General features: G+C 44.4%; 1 protein-coding gene and 1 pseudogene across 2 annotated transcripts; both read right to left on the bottom strand.

Annotated features, from left to right (window-relative positions):
• Positions 1–289: 289 nt before the first annotated feature.
• On the bottom strand, positions 290–3,740 carry LOC112622541 (annotated as a pseudogene). Its single transcript, XR_003119004.1, has 2 exons — positions 3,703–3,740; positions 290–887 (listed from the first exon to the last, which is right to left on the bottom strand). The product of XR_003119004.1 is annotated as a 60S ribosomal protein L12 pseudogene (transcript).
• A 5,513-nt stretch (positions 3,741–9,253) lies between these two features.
• On the bottom strand, positions 9,254–12,542 carry POM121L2 (POM121 transmembrane nucleoporin like 2). The gene has a single exon (XM_025383269.1). It carries the CDS (start codon positions 12,492–12,494, stop codon positions 9,324–9,326), a length of 3,171 nt encoding a protein of 1,056 aa, XP_025239054.1. The 5' UTR covers positions 12,495–12,542; the 3' UTR covers positions 9,254–9,323.
• Positions 12,543–13,446: the final 904 nt, after the last annotated feature.

Below are 13,446 nucleotides of genomic sequence, written 5' to 3' on the forward strand. Positions count from 1 at the left end.
TACTACATTTACCCTGTCCCCGTCCTGAAGTCTCCTATTTCTCAGAGGTGATCTTTTAGTGAGGAATGTATTAGAGACCAATATCCAGGGTCTAGGTGTACTTACTGTTTCTAAGATATCTTTGCTTCTAGATTATCAACAATATCTAGGAAATACATGTGTATACTCACATATACAAAATATGCAAATAGACACACACATATGTACATGTGCACATATACATGCGTGTGCACATACATATGAATGTTTTAATAATTATGAGTACCCAATGATATTTACTTTTTTTTTTCACCAGTTGTCAAATGATCTTTTATTGAAATACTTTCCTTTGTGCTTAACTGGCTGGGCATTCCACGGAACCACTGTTGATGTCATCTATGATGTCATGAGGGTGGCTGCCATCAACATTACAGCCCACAGACTGGGCAGTCCCCAGGATCTCTTTAATGGTTCCAGAGAGTTCTCTGGCTAAGGATCGGTGCCGCATCTGTCGAGCAATGTTGATGATCTCATCAAAAGTGATATTCCCACTGTGTTTAATGTTTTTCTGTTTCTTTCTGTCTCTTGGTGGTTCCTTGAGGGCTTTGATGATCAGGGCAGAGGCAGAAGGCACCACCTCAATCTGGGCCTGTCTGTTCTGAATGGTCCGTTTCACTGTAATCCTTAGGCCCTTCCAGTCACCCGTTGCCTTGGCAATGTCATCACCAACCTTTTTCGGAGACAGACCCAGGGGGCCGATCTTGGGGACCAGAGCAGAAGTGGCACCGACTTCACCTCAGGTGCACCTCAGGTGCACCTCAGGTATACGACTTTGATCTGGTTGGGGTCGAACTTCGGTGGCTGGTGTCGGATGAACCCGGATTCCGGACGACCGAAGAAAGTTGCACCTTTGCCCCCTCCGAAAGCCGAGAGGTTTTTTTTTTTTTTTTTTTTTTTTTTTTTGAGCCAGAGTTTTTCTCTTGTTGCCCAGGCTGGAGTGCAGTGGCGTGATATCGGCTCACTGCAACCTCCACCTCCCAGGTTCAAGCGATTCTCCTGATTCAGCCTCCCGAGTAGCTAGGATTGCAGGCATGTGCCACTACCCCCCAGCTAATTTTGTATTTTTAGTAGAGATGGGGTTTCTCCATATTGGTCAGGCTGGTCTTGAACCGCCGACCTCAGGTGATCATCTGGCCTCGTCCTCCCAAAGTGCTGGAATTACCGGCACCTGCATGAGCCACCGTGCCCGTCCAGATATTTACAATTCTAATGTATCTCCTGAGGGGCTTTTAAAAAATTTTTTTAAATTTAAATTTTTATTGTTTGCCTTCCCACCATCTATTTGTATGATCCTCTTCTGCAATTAGAATAGTGGCTGAAATGATTTACTCAAATGAGTAAATCAACACATTTACTCACGTGCCCTATCCTATAATACACCTAAAATTGCTTCAAAATTGCTTTGTCCACATTACAACAGAAAACAAAATCAATTAAAAAGAGTCCAAGATTTGTTTGTAATTCTCGTCCTGCCCCAAGTTAAAAGTAACTTGGTCTGGTTCTTTCTTTTCCTACACCGTGGTTTGGTATTCTCTTGAATACCAGCCCAGGCTGGAATGTAGGGCCGTGATCTCAGCTCACTGCAACCTCCACCTCCCGGAGGCTCAAACCACCCTCTCACCTCTCCAGAATAGCTCGTGTTTTTTTTGTTTTGTTTTGTTTTTGGTTTTGTTTTGTTTTTGTTTTTGTTTTTGTTTTTGTAGAGACAGGATTTTGCCCTTTCTCTCAGGCTGGTCTCCTGATCTCTTGATCTCAAGGACCCGCCCGCCCCGGCCTCCCACAGGGCTGGGATTAAAAGTGTGAGCCCCAGAGTCTGGCAACCACTACACTTCTAGGTAATTGATAATTGACTTCATTGCTTCCTGATTTATCCTTCTGCATGTCTGTATTATTTTTCCTTTCTTCTTGCACTTCAGAAAGTAATATAGTACTATAAATAGTCCTTTGCATTTTGCTTTTTCTTCACTTAACAATGTCTTCTAGAAATTGTTCCATAGAAGTTAATAGATATCGTCCCTATTCACTCTGTTTCACACTATCCCAATGTGTACATGCACTGTAGGTATAAACTAGTCTCCTATGACTGGACATTTAGTCAAAATGCTTTTTGGAGTCAGTGGGTAAAAATAAATTGAAGATTGTAGGCCTAGGGGGTCAAGAATATCTTCAAAGCAGCAAGATTAAAGGAACAAAACATGCTCCCCTCATCATCTTATTTCCGTTTGTCCGATTCATTTTTTTGTGTATAAATTCTCATTAATTAGGGTGCTCATTGTTTAGAATAATTTATATACTTTTTTTTTTCCATATGTAACGACTCACTAAAGAGGGCTTTAATTTAAATTTTTTTTCTCACGGCTGGGTGTGGGGGTTTATTCTTGTAATTGCCAGCACTTTGAGAGACGGAGGCGGGCGGATCGCTTGAGTCCATGAGTTCGAGACCAATATAGCGAAGCCCTGTCTCTACTAAAAACACGAAACATAGGCCGGGAGCGGTGGCTCACGCCTATAATCCCAGCACTTTGGTAGTCCGAGGTAGGCGGATCACCTAAGGTCAGGAGTTGGAGACTAGCCTGACCAACATGGTGAAACTCCGTCTCTACCAAAAATACAAAATTAGCCAGGAGTGGTGGCGCATGCCTGTAATCCCATCTACTCGGGAGGCTGAGGCAGGAGAATTGCTTAAACCCGGGAGGCGGAGGTTGCAGTGAGCCGAGATCGCGCCATTGCACTCCAGCCTAAGCAACATGAGCTAAACTCCGTCTAAAAAAAAAAAAAGGTTAGGTGGGCGTGGTAGTGCGCGCCTGTAGTCAAAAAAAAAAAAAAAAAAAAAAAAAAATTTCCTCATCAACAACAACAAAAATTGCAAATATCGTACTAAGACTCCCCTCCCCGATTTTGCTATTGAATCCTGATGCATAAACTTAAAAAACATTTAATGCATTCCATTTCCCCCACTAGCATTTCAGATTTAACTTATTTGTTTCTGTTTTCCCCATAAAGTCCAAATGACTCTAGTTTATGTATGTGGGGATAAAAATTGTGTCTTTTTGGGCCGGTCGCGGTAGCTCACGCCTATAATCCCAGCACTTTGGAAGGCCGAGGCGGGCGGATTACCTGAAGTCGGGAGTTTCAGACCAGCCTGACCAACATGGAGAAACCCCGTCTCTACTAAAAATACAAAATTAGCTGGGCGTGGTGGTACATGCCTGTAATCCCAGCTACTAGGGAGGCTGAGTCAGGAGAATCGCTTGAATCTGGGAGGCGGAGGTTGCGGTGAGCCGAGTTCGTGCCATTGCACTCCAGCCTAGGCAACAAGAGCGAAACTCCGTCTCAAAAAAAAAAAAAAAAAAAAAAAAAAGAAGGTGTCTTCGTGATTAACATATATTGCTTTAGAGAAGAATTCACAAAGCATTCTCGTTAACTTTATCTGAAGTTTACAAATCATGTGTGAAAGCGTACAAAGGAGTAACAGTGAGCAGGAGAGTCTAACCCAAGTAAAAATGCGAAACAGCTGGCCCTTCGTAACCATGGGTTCTGCATGCAATGGATTCAACCTACCGCGGATCTAAAATACTTGAAAAAACCCTGCGTCTATACTGAACATGCACAGAAATTTTCTTGTCATTATTCCCTATGCAGTGCGATATAACAACTATTTACATAGCATTCGCATCATGTAAGACAGCGATCCACAACATTTTTGGCAGTAGGGACCGATTTAGTAGAAGCCAATTTTTCCACGGACCGGACCGGTACCGCTTCGCGGCCAGGAGGTTTGGGACCCCTGATATAAGGTGCGATAAATAATCTAGAAATGGTTTAAAGTATGCCGGAAGGTGTACATAGGTTATATGCAAATACTCGGTCATTTTACATCAAGGGCTTGAGCATTGGTAGATTTTACTATTCGCGGGAGGTCCTGAAACCAACCTTTCACGGATACCAAAGGACGACTGCATAGTTATTGAGCAGAAGTAAAAAATGCTTTTCCTTCTCGTGTACGAAAATTATAAAACCATAACATACCAAAGATAGGTGTGTATTATATTCACTGGAAGACAGAACGCGAATCCGCTAGAAATTAAAGTTATATTTGTCATCTCTCTTTTGAAATGACTGATAAGGGAAGGTATTGCAAGAACAGATGAGAAAAGAAAACGATTAACGCCTTTATAAAAGTTGGGCGATGGAGTAATAATTAATTTTAAGACGTTAAGTAAGGAGACGTTGAGTATCTGATTTTCTTTATTATATCAAGCTACCCACGATCCTGGGAAATAGTGATCATTAACATAAACACCCTAGCAGAGAATGGCTTACGATCCGTCTATCTCTAGGTTATGGGCCCAGCACGCTGCCGCTGCGCCACTCTGCTAGCAGGCCGAAAAGACCTTTTACTTTCCTTTGCTAAGATGATAATCAGTAAGTTTATATTTACTCATACCAACAAATTCTGGTTTATTTATAAAATGGAATCCTATTTAGCTCTAAGAATGAATTTCTGTGACAACACAAGTACTCTTTAAATACACATAAAAGTTTTTATTTATTATTATTATTATTATTATTATTATTATTATTATTTTTGAGACATGGCCTCTCTCACCCAGGCTGGAGGGCAGCTAGGCGATCTAGGCTCACTGCAACCTCTCCTCTGCTTCCCAGGTTCAAGCAATCCTCCCGCTTCAGCCTCCCGAGTGGCTGGGGCTACAGGCGCGCTCCACCACACCCGGCTAATTTTTTTTTTTTTTTTTTCAGGTTTTGTATTTTTTGTAGAGAGGGGCTTTCTCTATGTTGCCCATGCTGGTCTTGAACTCCTGAGCTCAAGCAATCCTCCCGTCTCGGCCTCCAAACGTGGTGGGATTACAGGCATGAGTCACCACACCCAACTCCAATAAATCTTAAAATGACATAAATACATCTCAAAACCATAACGTTGTGCAAAAATGCCACACTATGGGATATACTCTATGATTGCACTTCTATCGAGTTCCGGAACAGGCAAACTAACATCTGGTGATAGAAGTCAGAATACAACTTCGCTTGCAGGATGCATTATTGACTTGATAAGGGAACCCAATGCAATTTGGATATTTTCTCAATCTTAATCTGGATGGTGTAATTTCAAAATTACATGAAATTATACATATATAAAATTCATTGAGGTCTATGTATACTTTTTTTTTTTTACATTTTATTGTATGTATGTAAAGTATACTTCAATAAAGTACTGAAAAAAGTGAAAGCAGAAACGAAGAAAGGAAAGAAAGAAGGCAAGAAAAAGGAAAGTATGTTCTATATACACTTCAGGGAGCTAAGGCAAAATTGACCAGAGGACAACTTCCTAAATGGAGTTGTAGAGCCATGAAGTGGTCCATAGGAGCAGAAGGAAATTTCTAGCACTATCTGGAAAAAGTACCTGAGCTGTGCCTCCCACAGATAACACCCTCTCAATGCAAAACTATTTTGCTGAGCTTTGCTCTCCTCCCAGGAAGGTAGGATTGTTTATAAAAGGCCTTAATGTATGACAGAATGGTGGACCTAATAGGGGTACTGGCTCTGATAGATTTTGAAAGCCTTCTCCTAAATAGGAAGAAAGTTTCCTTTTAATGTATTAATTCCAAAAGAAAAAAAAAACAGAAATTAAATGGAGCTCCAGAAAACTAAGAAATACTTATTGTTTAACTGAGGTGCTCATTCATTCAATATTCAGGAAAACGTGTCTGTTTGGACCATGGATCTGGACTTCAGAGGCAAAGAAAGATCTCCTGAGTAGGGACAGGTCTCTTCTGTGGTTGGCTGCAATTACTACATGAAGACCATATGCTTTTCTATTGTTTTCTTTTTGGCTTCCTTTTATGCATTGTCGTGAGTGGTTGGGCATGTGCAGTACTAACTATGCCAGTCCAGGAGTGGAGCAGAGGGTATATCCTGAGGTCCCTGGAAAATGAGTAAAGAGAGTCAGGCTATTTCTGTGGCAATGGTGGGGAAGTCAGTTAAAACTACTGGTGGGGAAATCAACACATACAGGGCAGCTGCTCACACACAAACCCACAGATAGATAGACATATAGACACACATACAAAGGCACCAAACAATTTATAGCTATTCTTTAACCAGTCCTTTAATTTCATTAAATTCCAGCATTCTCTCTTTTAGAGAATCCAGTCATATCTTTCATGAAAGTTTCACTTGAAGTAAACACAACAACATTCAAGAGGAGTTATTCTGTTTCCTTAAGCTAGAGTACTAGCCAGTAAGAAGACTTGTAATATAATTGTTGAATACAGAGTCTTTGGGGATTGAACCTGGGGTGCCCTCCTTAAGAGAGAAAGCTGTAAGTCTTGCCATATTCTTATGCTGTGTTGATGAAGGATAAGAAGCAACTCTAAAACGTTTTAGACCTGCACTATTCATGTACTTGTTATCTACAGTGGCTATTGAGCACATGAAATGTGGCTAGACTTAGCCTGGGCAGCATGGTGAAACCTCGTTTCCATAAAACATTAGTTGTGCATGGTGGAGCGTGCCTGTAATCCCAGTTACTTGGGAGGCTGAGGTGGGAGGATCACCTGAGCACGGGAGGTCGAGGCTGCAGTGAGCCGAGATCACACCACTGCACTCCAGCCTGGATGACAAAGTGAGACCTTGTCTCTAACAAAAAAAAAAAAAAAAAAGAAGGAAAGAAATGTGACTGAACTTGAGATGGATGTAAATGTAAAATACACAACAGATTTTGTACACTTTATGTGAAAAAACTCTAATTTTTTTTCAAATTAATTAAATGTTAAAATAATATTTTGAGTATATTAAATAATACATATCACCACCCATTTAATGTGGCTTCTAGACTATTTAAAATTATATACCTGGCTCACATTTGTGGCTTGTGTTATATTTTGTTGGACTATGGCTGATGTAGCCAGTCCGCATCTTGTATACCATAAATTTTTATCATGACCTCTTTTCAATGTCCATTGATTAATATATCACTAATTTTACAGTTGTAAACACAGTTTTGACATTCTTTAGACTAACCAGCATGGTGTCTGCTATCGATCCAGAAAAAAGAGCTGAAGCAATTGGACCATTCCTAGATTATTAACTCTTGACTAAGGAAAATGACTGCCTTCCAGGGGTAGATTGAAAATAACCCACATTTATATCATACTTTCTACACTGAGGAAAGTTGAAGACATTGTAGGTGTTGGGTGTCCGGAAAGAGGACTATGGAATGTACTATCAGCTAAGAGGCATTATTTCCTCCCTGTATTCAAGTACTAGTCTAAGGGCTTAAGATGCTTAATTTTCCTTTGAGTTATTCTCTATTAATTAGGTAAAAGGCACAGAGTGATTGGGAAACTTTCCTATGTGAGGTGAGCCACGTGTCAGCCTAGATTTGGACTATATTATACTTTTACCACTACCCTTTACTCCAGGAAAGTCCCATAATGAGGGGTGAGGAGCACAGTCTTTGGAGCCAAACTACCTAGCAACAATTTTTTAAAATTTAAAATTATTTTTCATCGACAAATCATAATTGTCTACATTTATGAGGTACAGTGTGATGTTTTGATGTTTCCATATATGTATACAGTGTGGAATGATTAAATCAAGCTAGTTAATTAAATTAAATCAGGTGCTGGATATGTTCCCTTGCCTATCTTTTATTTTTTCATACCCAGAGGAGCTGAATTACCTATCATTTTTTATGGTGGGACATTTGAAATTTACTCTCTTATTTTGAAATAGGCAATTCATTTTTGTTGACTTATAGTCACCTTGCTGTGCAATATATTTCAAAACTTATTCCTCCTATCTATCTGAAACTTTGTACCCTTTGACCAATAGCTCATTCCCTTCCTCTCCCCCAACCCCAGTAACCACATTCTACTCTTTAGTTCTATGAGTTCAACTATATTAGATTCCACAAATAAATGAGATCATGTGGTATTTGCTTTCTGTGCTTGTCTTATTTCACTTAGCATGATGTTCTCCAGGTTCATCTTACACATTTGCAAATGACAGAATTTCCTTCTTGTTAAGGCTGAATAATATTTCATTGTGTATCTATGCCACATTTTCTTTATCCATTCAGTCATTGATGGACAGACATTTAGGTTGATGCCATATCCTGGCTGTTGTGAATAATGCCGCAATAAACACGGGAGTGCAGATATCCCTTCAACACATTGACTTCAATTTCCTTGAATATATATCCAGAAGTGAGATTGGGCCATCATATGGCAGTTCTATTTTTAGTTTTTTGAGGAACTTTCATACCATTTACCATAATGGCTGTACTAATTTACATTTCTACCACCAACGTACAATGTTTTCTCTGCATCCTGGCCAACACCCCAGACGCAATTCATGCCTTTGTCACTTTCTCACTGTGTGTCGTTAGACAAACTACTTGGCTTCCTCATTGTTCTGTCCCCATCTGCAAAATAATGACTGAAACAGTGCCTACTCATAGGATTCTCATTAACTCAATAGTTTGACAGTTTCTCATAAGGTTAAATATACACTTATCATATGACCCAGCAATACCACTCCCAGAAATTTTCCTAGAGAAATGAAAACATGTTCACACAAAAACCTGAACATGAATGTTTATGGTGACTTTACTTATTATCGAGAAAAAATGGAAATAAATGTTCTTCAACAGGTAAATGGATAAATGAGCTGTGGTATACTCATACAATTGAATACAATTAAAAATGGATTTTTAATCATCAATAAAAGAAATAAATGATTGATATAAGTAACAACTTGGATAAATCTCAGTGGAATTATGCTGAGTGAAGGAAGCCAGTCTCCAAAGGTTGCATACTGTTTGATTCCATTTAAGTGACACTCTCAAAAAGACAATGTATAGTGACTGACAGAGAACATGTTAGCGTTTACCAGCAGTAGGGATGGTGGGATGTATGAAAAAATGTTCTTACTGATAGACATTCAACTTGTTTGGAAAGTCTGGATATTATAGATCCTGCTAATGTGCATGCTGCACACCTGACACAGAGAGGAGTGGACAGGAAGGGGAAGGCGAGGTTCTGTTCAAGTCCAATGGAACACCTGGCCTCAATCTGCAATCACCACTAGATGCTTTAGTCCTCCACATTCTTCAAGGATGTAGATTAGTACACACAGTGTGAACATCTAAAGCTCCAGCTTTAGATCTGAAGTATGTTTACTTTAGAAAATTGGAAGACACTGAGGTTTTTCAAAAACAATACCGAGGTCCAAATCAGGGTGCAAGTGACAGGGAACACAGGCTACTTCTTGTAGGCATGATGCCTTCGGGAATGCCCTTGTTCCCGATTCTTTGAGGTTTTTGATTTTGTGCCCATGGAAAATGAAGAGGCTGATGATCTAAAAGGTCCTCTCCCAACAGAGCCCTGGGCAGGTGGAAAAGGCATCCCAAAGTCAACACTGCTGCCTGCCTTAGCTTGTCCAGGGACTGGGGTGCTTTGAGCAATGGGGGCCATAATCTTTCTTGCAGAAATGCTGGCTCTCCCCAAGGCAAAAGCTGTGCTGTGGCTGGGCAGGCCTTGAGTGTTCTGGCTCCAGCCTTTTCCATATGGGATCATGGTACTGGTAGTCCCACTAGGCAATGCTCCAATGCTGAAAGCTCCGGAGGTGGAGCTCATGTCTGGGCCAGTCATTCTAATCCCAGACTCATCACAGTCCATAGGGGTCACGAATCCCCCAAAAGCGAAAGGTCGTGGGGCTCTGCTGCCAAACACTGAGCCAAAAGCCCCACTTTGGTGGGTCTGAATTACAATTCTAAACCCAGTTGTACTAGCTTGACTAATGGGAAAACCTGCTGGAATGCTGCCAATGCCTGGCCAGGTGCTGGCAGGGGTTTGAGAGGTGGAGGCTGAGGGTATCAAACACCCCAAGGCTGACTGTGTGGTACTGATGAAGGCTGGTTGAGCTGGAGTTGGCACTGGGGTTGGCAATGCCACTGCTGAGCTCCCAAAAAGAAAAGAGCTACTGACACTTGGAGTAAGGGCTGGCTGGGAAGGCCCTTGTTTCTGTCCATCTGTGGCACCAAATGCAGGCTGGGGATTAGCTCCTTGGGATAGTGGGAAAGGTGGCCTTGAGCTTGATCCCAAGGGACTTGTGATTGCTGGAGTCAGGCTGGAGACACTGGGGGATGATGCAGGCCAGTTCGTGGATACTAGGGCTGAGGCGGGCAGAGGGCTGCCCACACTCCTGAAATTAGCAGTGCTGCTTCTAGGGGATATTTGGACAGCACTGGAAAGGACCTGGGTAAAGATGGTGACTGTGTGCACAGTAGGAATGGTAGGGCGGTGGTGTGGTGGGAAAATGAATCCTGTGGCTGGGGTGAAGTCGGCTCTGAAGGCCTGAGCAGTCCTAAGCAGGAAAGTGTCGCAAGTGGAAGGGACAGAATAAGTGTTGGCTATGGCACCTGTAACATTCACTACACCAAAATCCAAAGGTGGCTTAAAAACAGAGTCTTTAGATGTGCTGGCTAGGGTGGTGGGCATGACCACAGTGGTGGCCTTGACCAGGCCATGGAAATGATGGGTAGAAGCATGAGTAAATGGAGGAGGGGTCTGCTTGGAGGAGAAAGGAGCTATCATGGGCATAGTTTTAAGTGGATCTATGCTGCCAAAGATAGGCTTGAAGGTAGGAGTTAAGGTGCCCTGAGTTGTTGAGAGGGAAGAGCTTAAAGACGCTGCAGCTGTGACTGAAATTTTGGAATATGAGGAGCCTCCAATCTCGCTATTGCGCAGGGGCCCCAAAATCGGTTTTAACATGAGGTGAGCAGAAGTTGCATCAGGAGGTGCAGATGCGGAAAGATGGGGAGTTGGGCTACTCACCATTCCAAGCAAAGTACTTTGGATGGTGGGTGGTGCAGGTGGGTCTGGGGGCATGGGAGACCTGTCAGCCTGAAAGGTTGAAGGCAGCCAGATGGTGTCAGTAACTGGTGATGTGGGAGAGGTGGGGGTCAGCAGGATGAAAGTAGCTGTGGGCTTTGAGTCTGGAGAGGTGCCTGGAAGGAGCTCTGACTGTGAGCACCCTGGTGGGGTTGGTAGGCTGGGTGTCTTCAAAGGAGAATGGGCCACACTGGTTGCCTCTCCGGTGGACTGTGGGGAGGTCAGTGGACCTAGAGACTTCTGCATTTTTGTTAAGTTTTGCAACTGAGGATTCGCTCCCTGGGTTAGATCTGTTTCCGAAGAAGGCAGAGTGAGAGATAGGGAAGGCTGAATAGCAAGCCAAGTCTCAGGGACAGGGTCTGTGGTGACCTCAGTTGTATCTTCTCTCGCGTTGTTGCTCCGCTGTAGTTCAGTTTTCTTCCCCAAGGTCAAGTCCTCATCAGAGACCGCATAACCAAGCTGGGGAAGCGGGATCTCCGACAGCAGGTTCTCAGGGCTAGACAGCAGCTGTGGAATCTTTTGATTTTGCTGCCCAGAACTTCCAGATGCTCCTGAGGACTCAAAATCTGATACCAGTGGGACTGGAGAGTAAGGCCGATGATCAATTTTTTTCTTTTTTATTGGCCACTCTGGTGTCTCGAATGATACACTGGGAATACTTCTTTTCCAGGGGTCTGAGAAATTTCTGGAAGAGCTGTAAGAGCTGGAAATAGCATTCCTTTTGGAGCTGAGGGGGCCACCTCTGTATATGCTGGCCAAGGAGTTCATGGAGGAGCAACTGGGTCTCTTAGTCAAGCTGTGATCCGAGCTCCAGGAATGGAGACTTCTCTTCAGCGGCCCAGGCCTGGGCACAAAAGAAGTGAGGGTTCCATTTTTCATCAGAGGCTTAAATGCAGATGGTCTGGTCTCTGGACTCCTTCTCTTACTGTCCAAGCCCTCAGGGAATAGTGGTTCTTCCAACCTCCCTTTCCCTTTTCTGCACTCTCTGAGGGCCCTCAACACTGTCTCCTTTGAACACGGATCTGAGGGCTCCTCAGAGGGTGGGGGTCCTGCAAGGGCAATTACATCTTCAGGAGAAGTGGAAGGGGACACCCTTTCGTCAGGAGGAGTGATCTTGATGGTCACTGGGCTCCAAATTGGCCTAGGATGTCGAAGAGACCAAATAGTCCGCTTTAAGTAAGTTTCCCACCAGTCTGAAGGGAGAGGCCCCAGGGTGGAATTCTGGGACTTCTTCATGGGAAAGCGCCTCCAAGCCTCGTTGGCCAGCCACGTGGTTGGATTGGCAGGATCCAGGTTTGGCGACCTCCTCACAGGTCTATACCGTGGGGCAGGGTGGGCGCGGTGGACGAACTGAACCCGATGAACTTGGTGAAGGGGCTGAGTTGGCCGGCGTTTCGTGGGCCTCTCGGGCAAGTCGGCGCGCACCTGGACTGGGGATGAGGGCGAAAGTCCCAGCTTGCTCAGGAAACTGCCCATGAGGAGATATGAGGCGCAGTCAGTGGCTTCAAGCAAGGTTTTGGCTTCCGAGGTTTCGGACATCTGCACAATCGGACCGAGTCGAAGAGCGCAGTGTTCGGTTGACCGTTGGGATTCGCGCGCGAGGGAAGCGCGAGTCTCAGGGCGCTTGGCACTCTCCAGACCCGGCACCCGCGGGAACGGGGGACGCGCGGGACTTCAGCAGTCCCGGTAACTTGCTTAGCTGTTTTGAGACCTCAGCGGGGCGGTCAGACGTTTTGCTCTCTCTGCAGCGAGTTACAGTACTTGGCGCGGGGAGAGGAACTCGAGAGGAAGCGCACGGCCCCTCGCCCCTGGCGTCGGCAGCGGCTGTCTGGGACCCTGTGGTCCGGATTCACCAAGTGGCGCGGAGCTGGAATCGAGTGGGTGCACAGTTTCCAGGCTGCGACTATTATGGGCCTCGAAGGTACAGGCTCAGAGGGCTCAGGGCCCCGGTGCAGATCTGTCTGCCCGCCGGATCCCCTGAGTCTGAGTGGGGAGCACTATCCAAGCCCCGCGGGGTGAGTGCGGGCGGCTTTCGCAGGTGCGCAGGACTGGAGGTCTGGACCGGTGTACCTGTGCCGTCCGGATGGCATTTGTGGCACTAGCAGTCGGGAAGGCCCCTGATTGAAGATCCCCGCGCTTCTCCCTTTCTGCAGCTCTTGACGCTGCCAGTAGATGTCAGTCATTTGCCGCACAGCCACCTTTGAGGTCCACCTGTGTCTCCCAGCGGCCGAATCCAGGTTTCCTTCCTGTTCGCACTTGGAAAACTCATGGCGATTGCCATCAGGAGTGGCCTCAGAGATCCGGAGTGGACGAACGGGAAATCGCGTCTTACGGCCCAGAACCTGAGCCCTCCACAAACACTCGGCTCAGTCCCTTGCTCAGGCCACCTCCTGTTCTCTTCTGCTCTGTGAAAGGCACTGTTAAGAGAGTGAAAAGACACGCCACAGACTGGAGAAAATATTTGCATAATACGTATGTATCTGCTGAAGCA

This window comes from Theropithecus gelada, chromosome 4, assembly GCF_003255815.1.
Source record: "Theropithecus gelada isolate Dixy chromosome 4, Tgel_1.0, whole genome shotgun sequence".
NCBI classification, from domain to species: domain Eukaryota; kingdom Metazoa; phylum Chordata; class Mammalia; order Primates; family Cercopithecidae; genus Theropithecus; species Theropithecus gelada.

What these genes read in the sequence shown, in the direction of transcription:
- POM121L2 (XM_025383269.1), bottom strand. Translation starts at nt 12,494, where the DNA reads ATGTCCGAAACCTCGGAAGCCAAAACCTTGCTTGAAGCCACTGACTGC.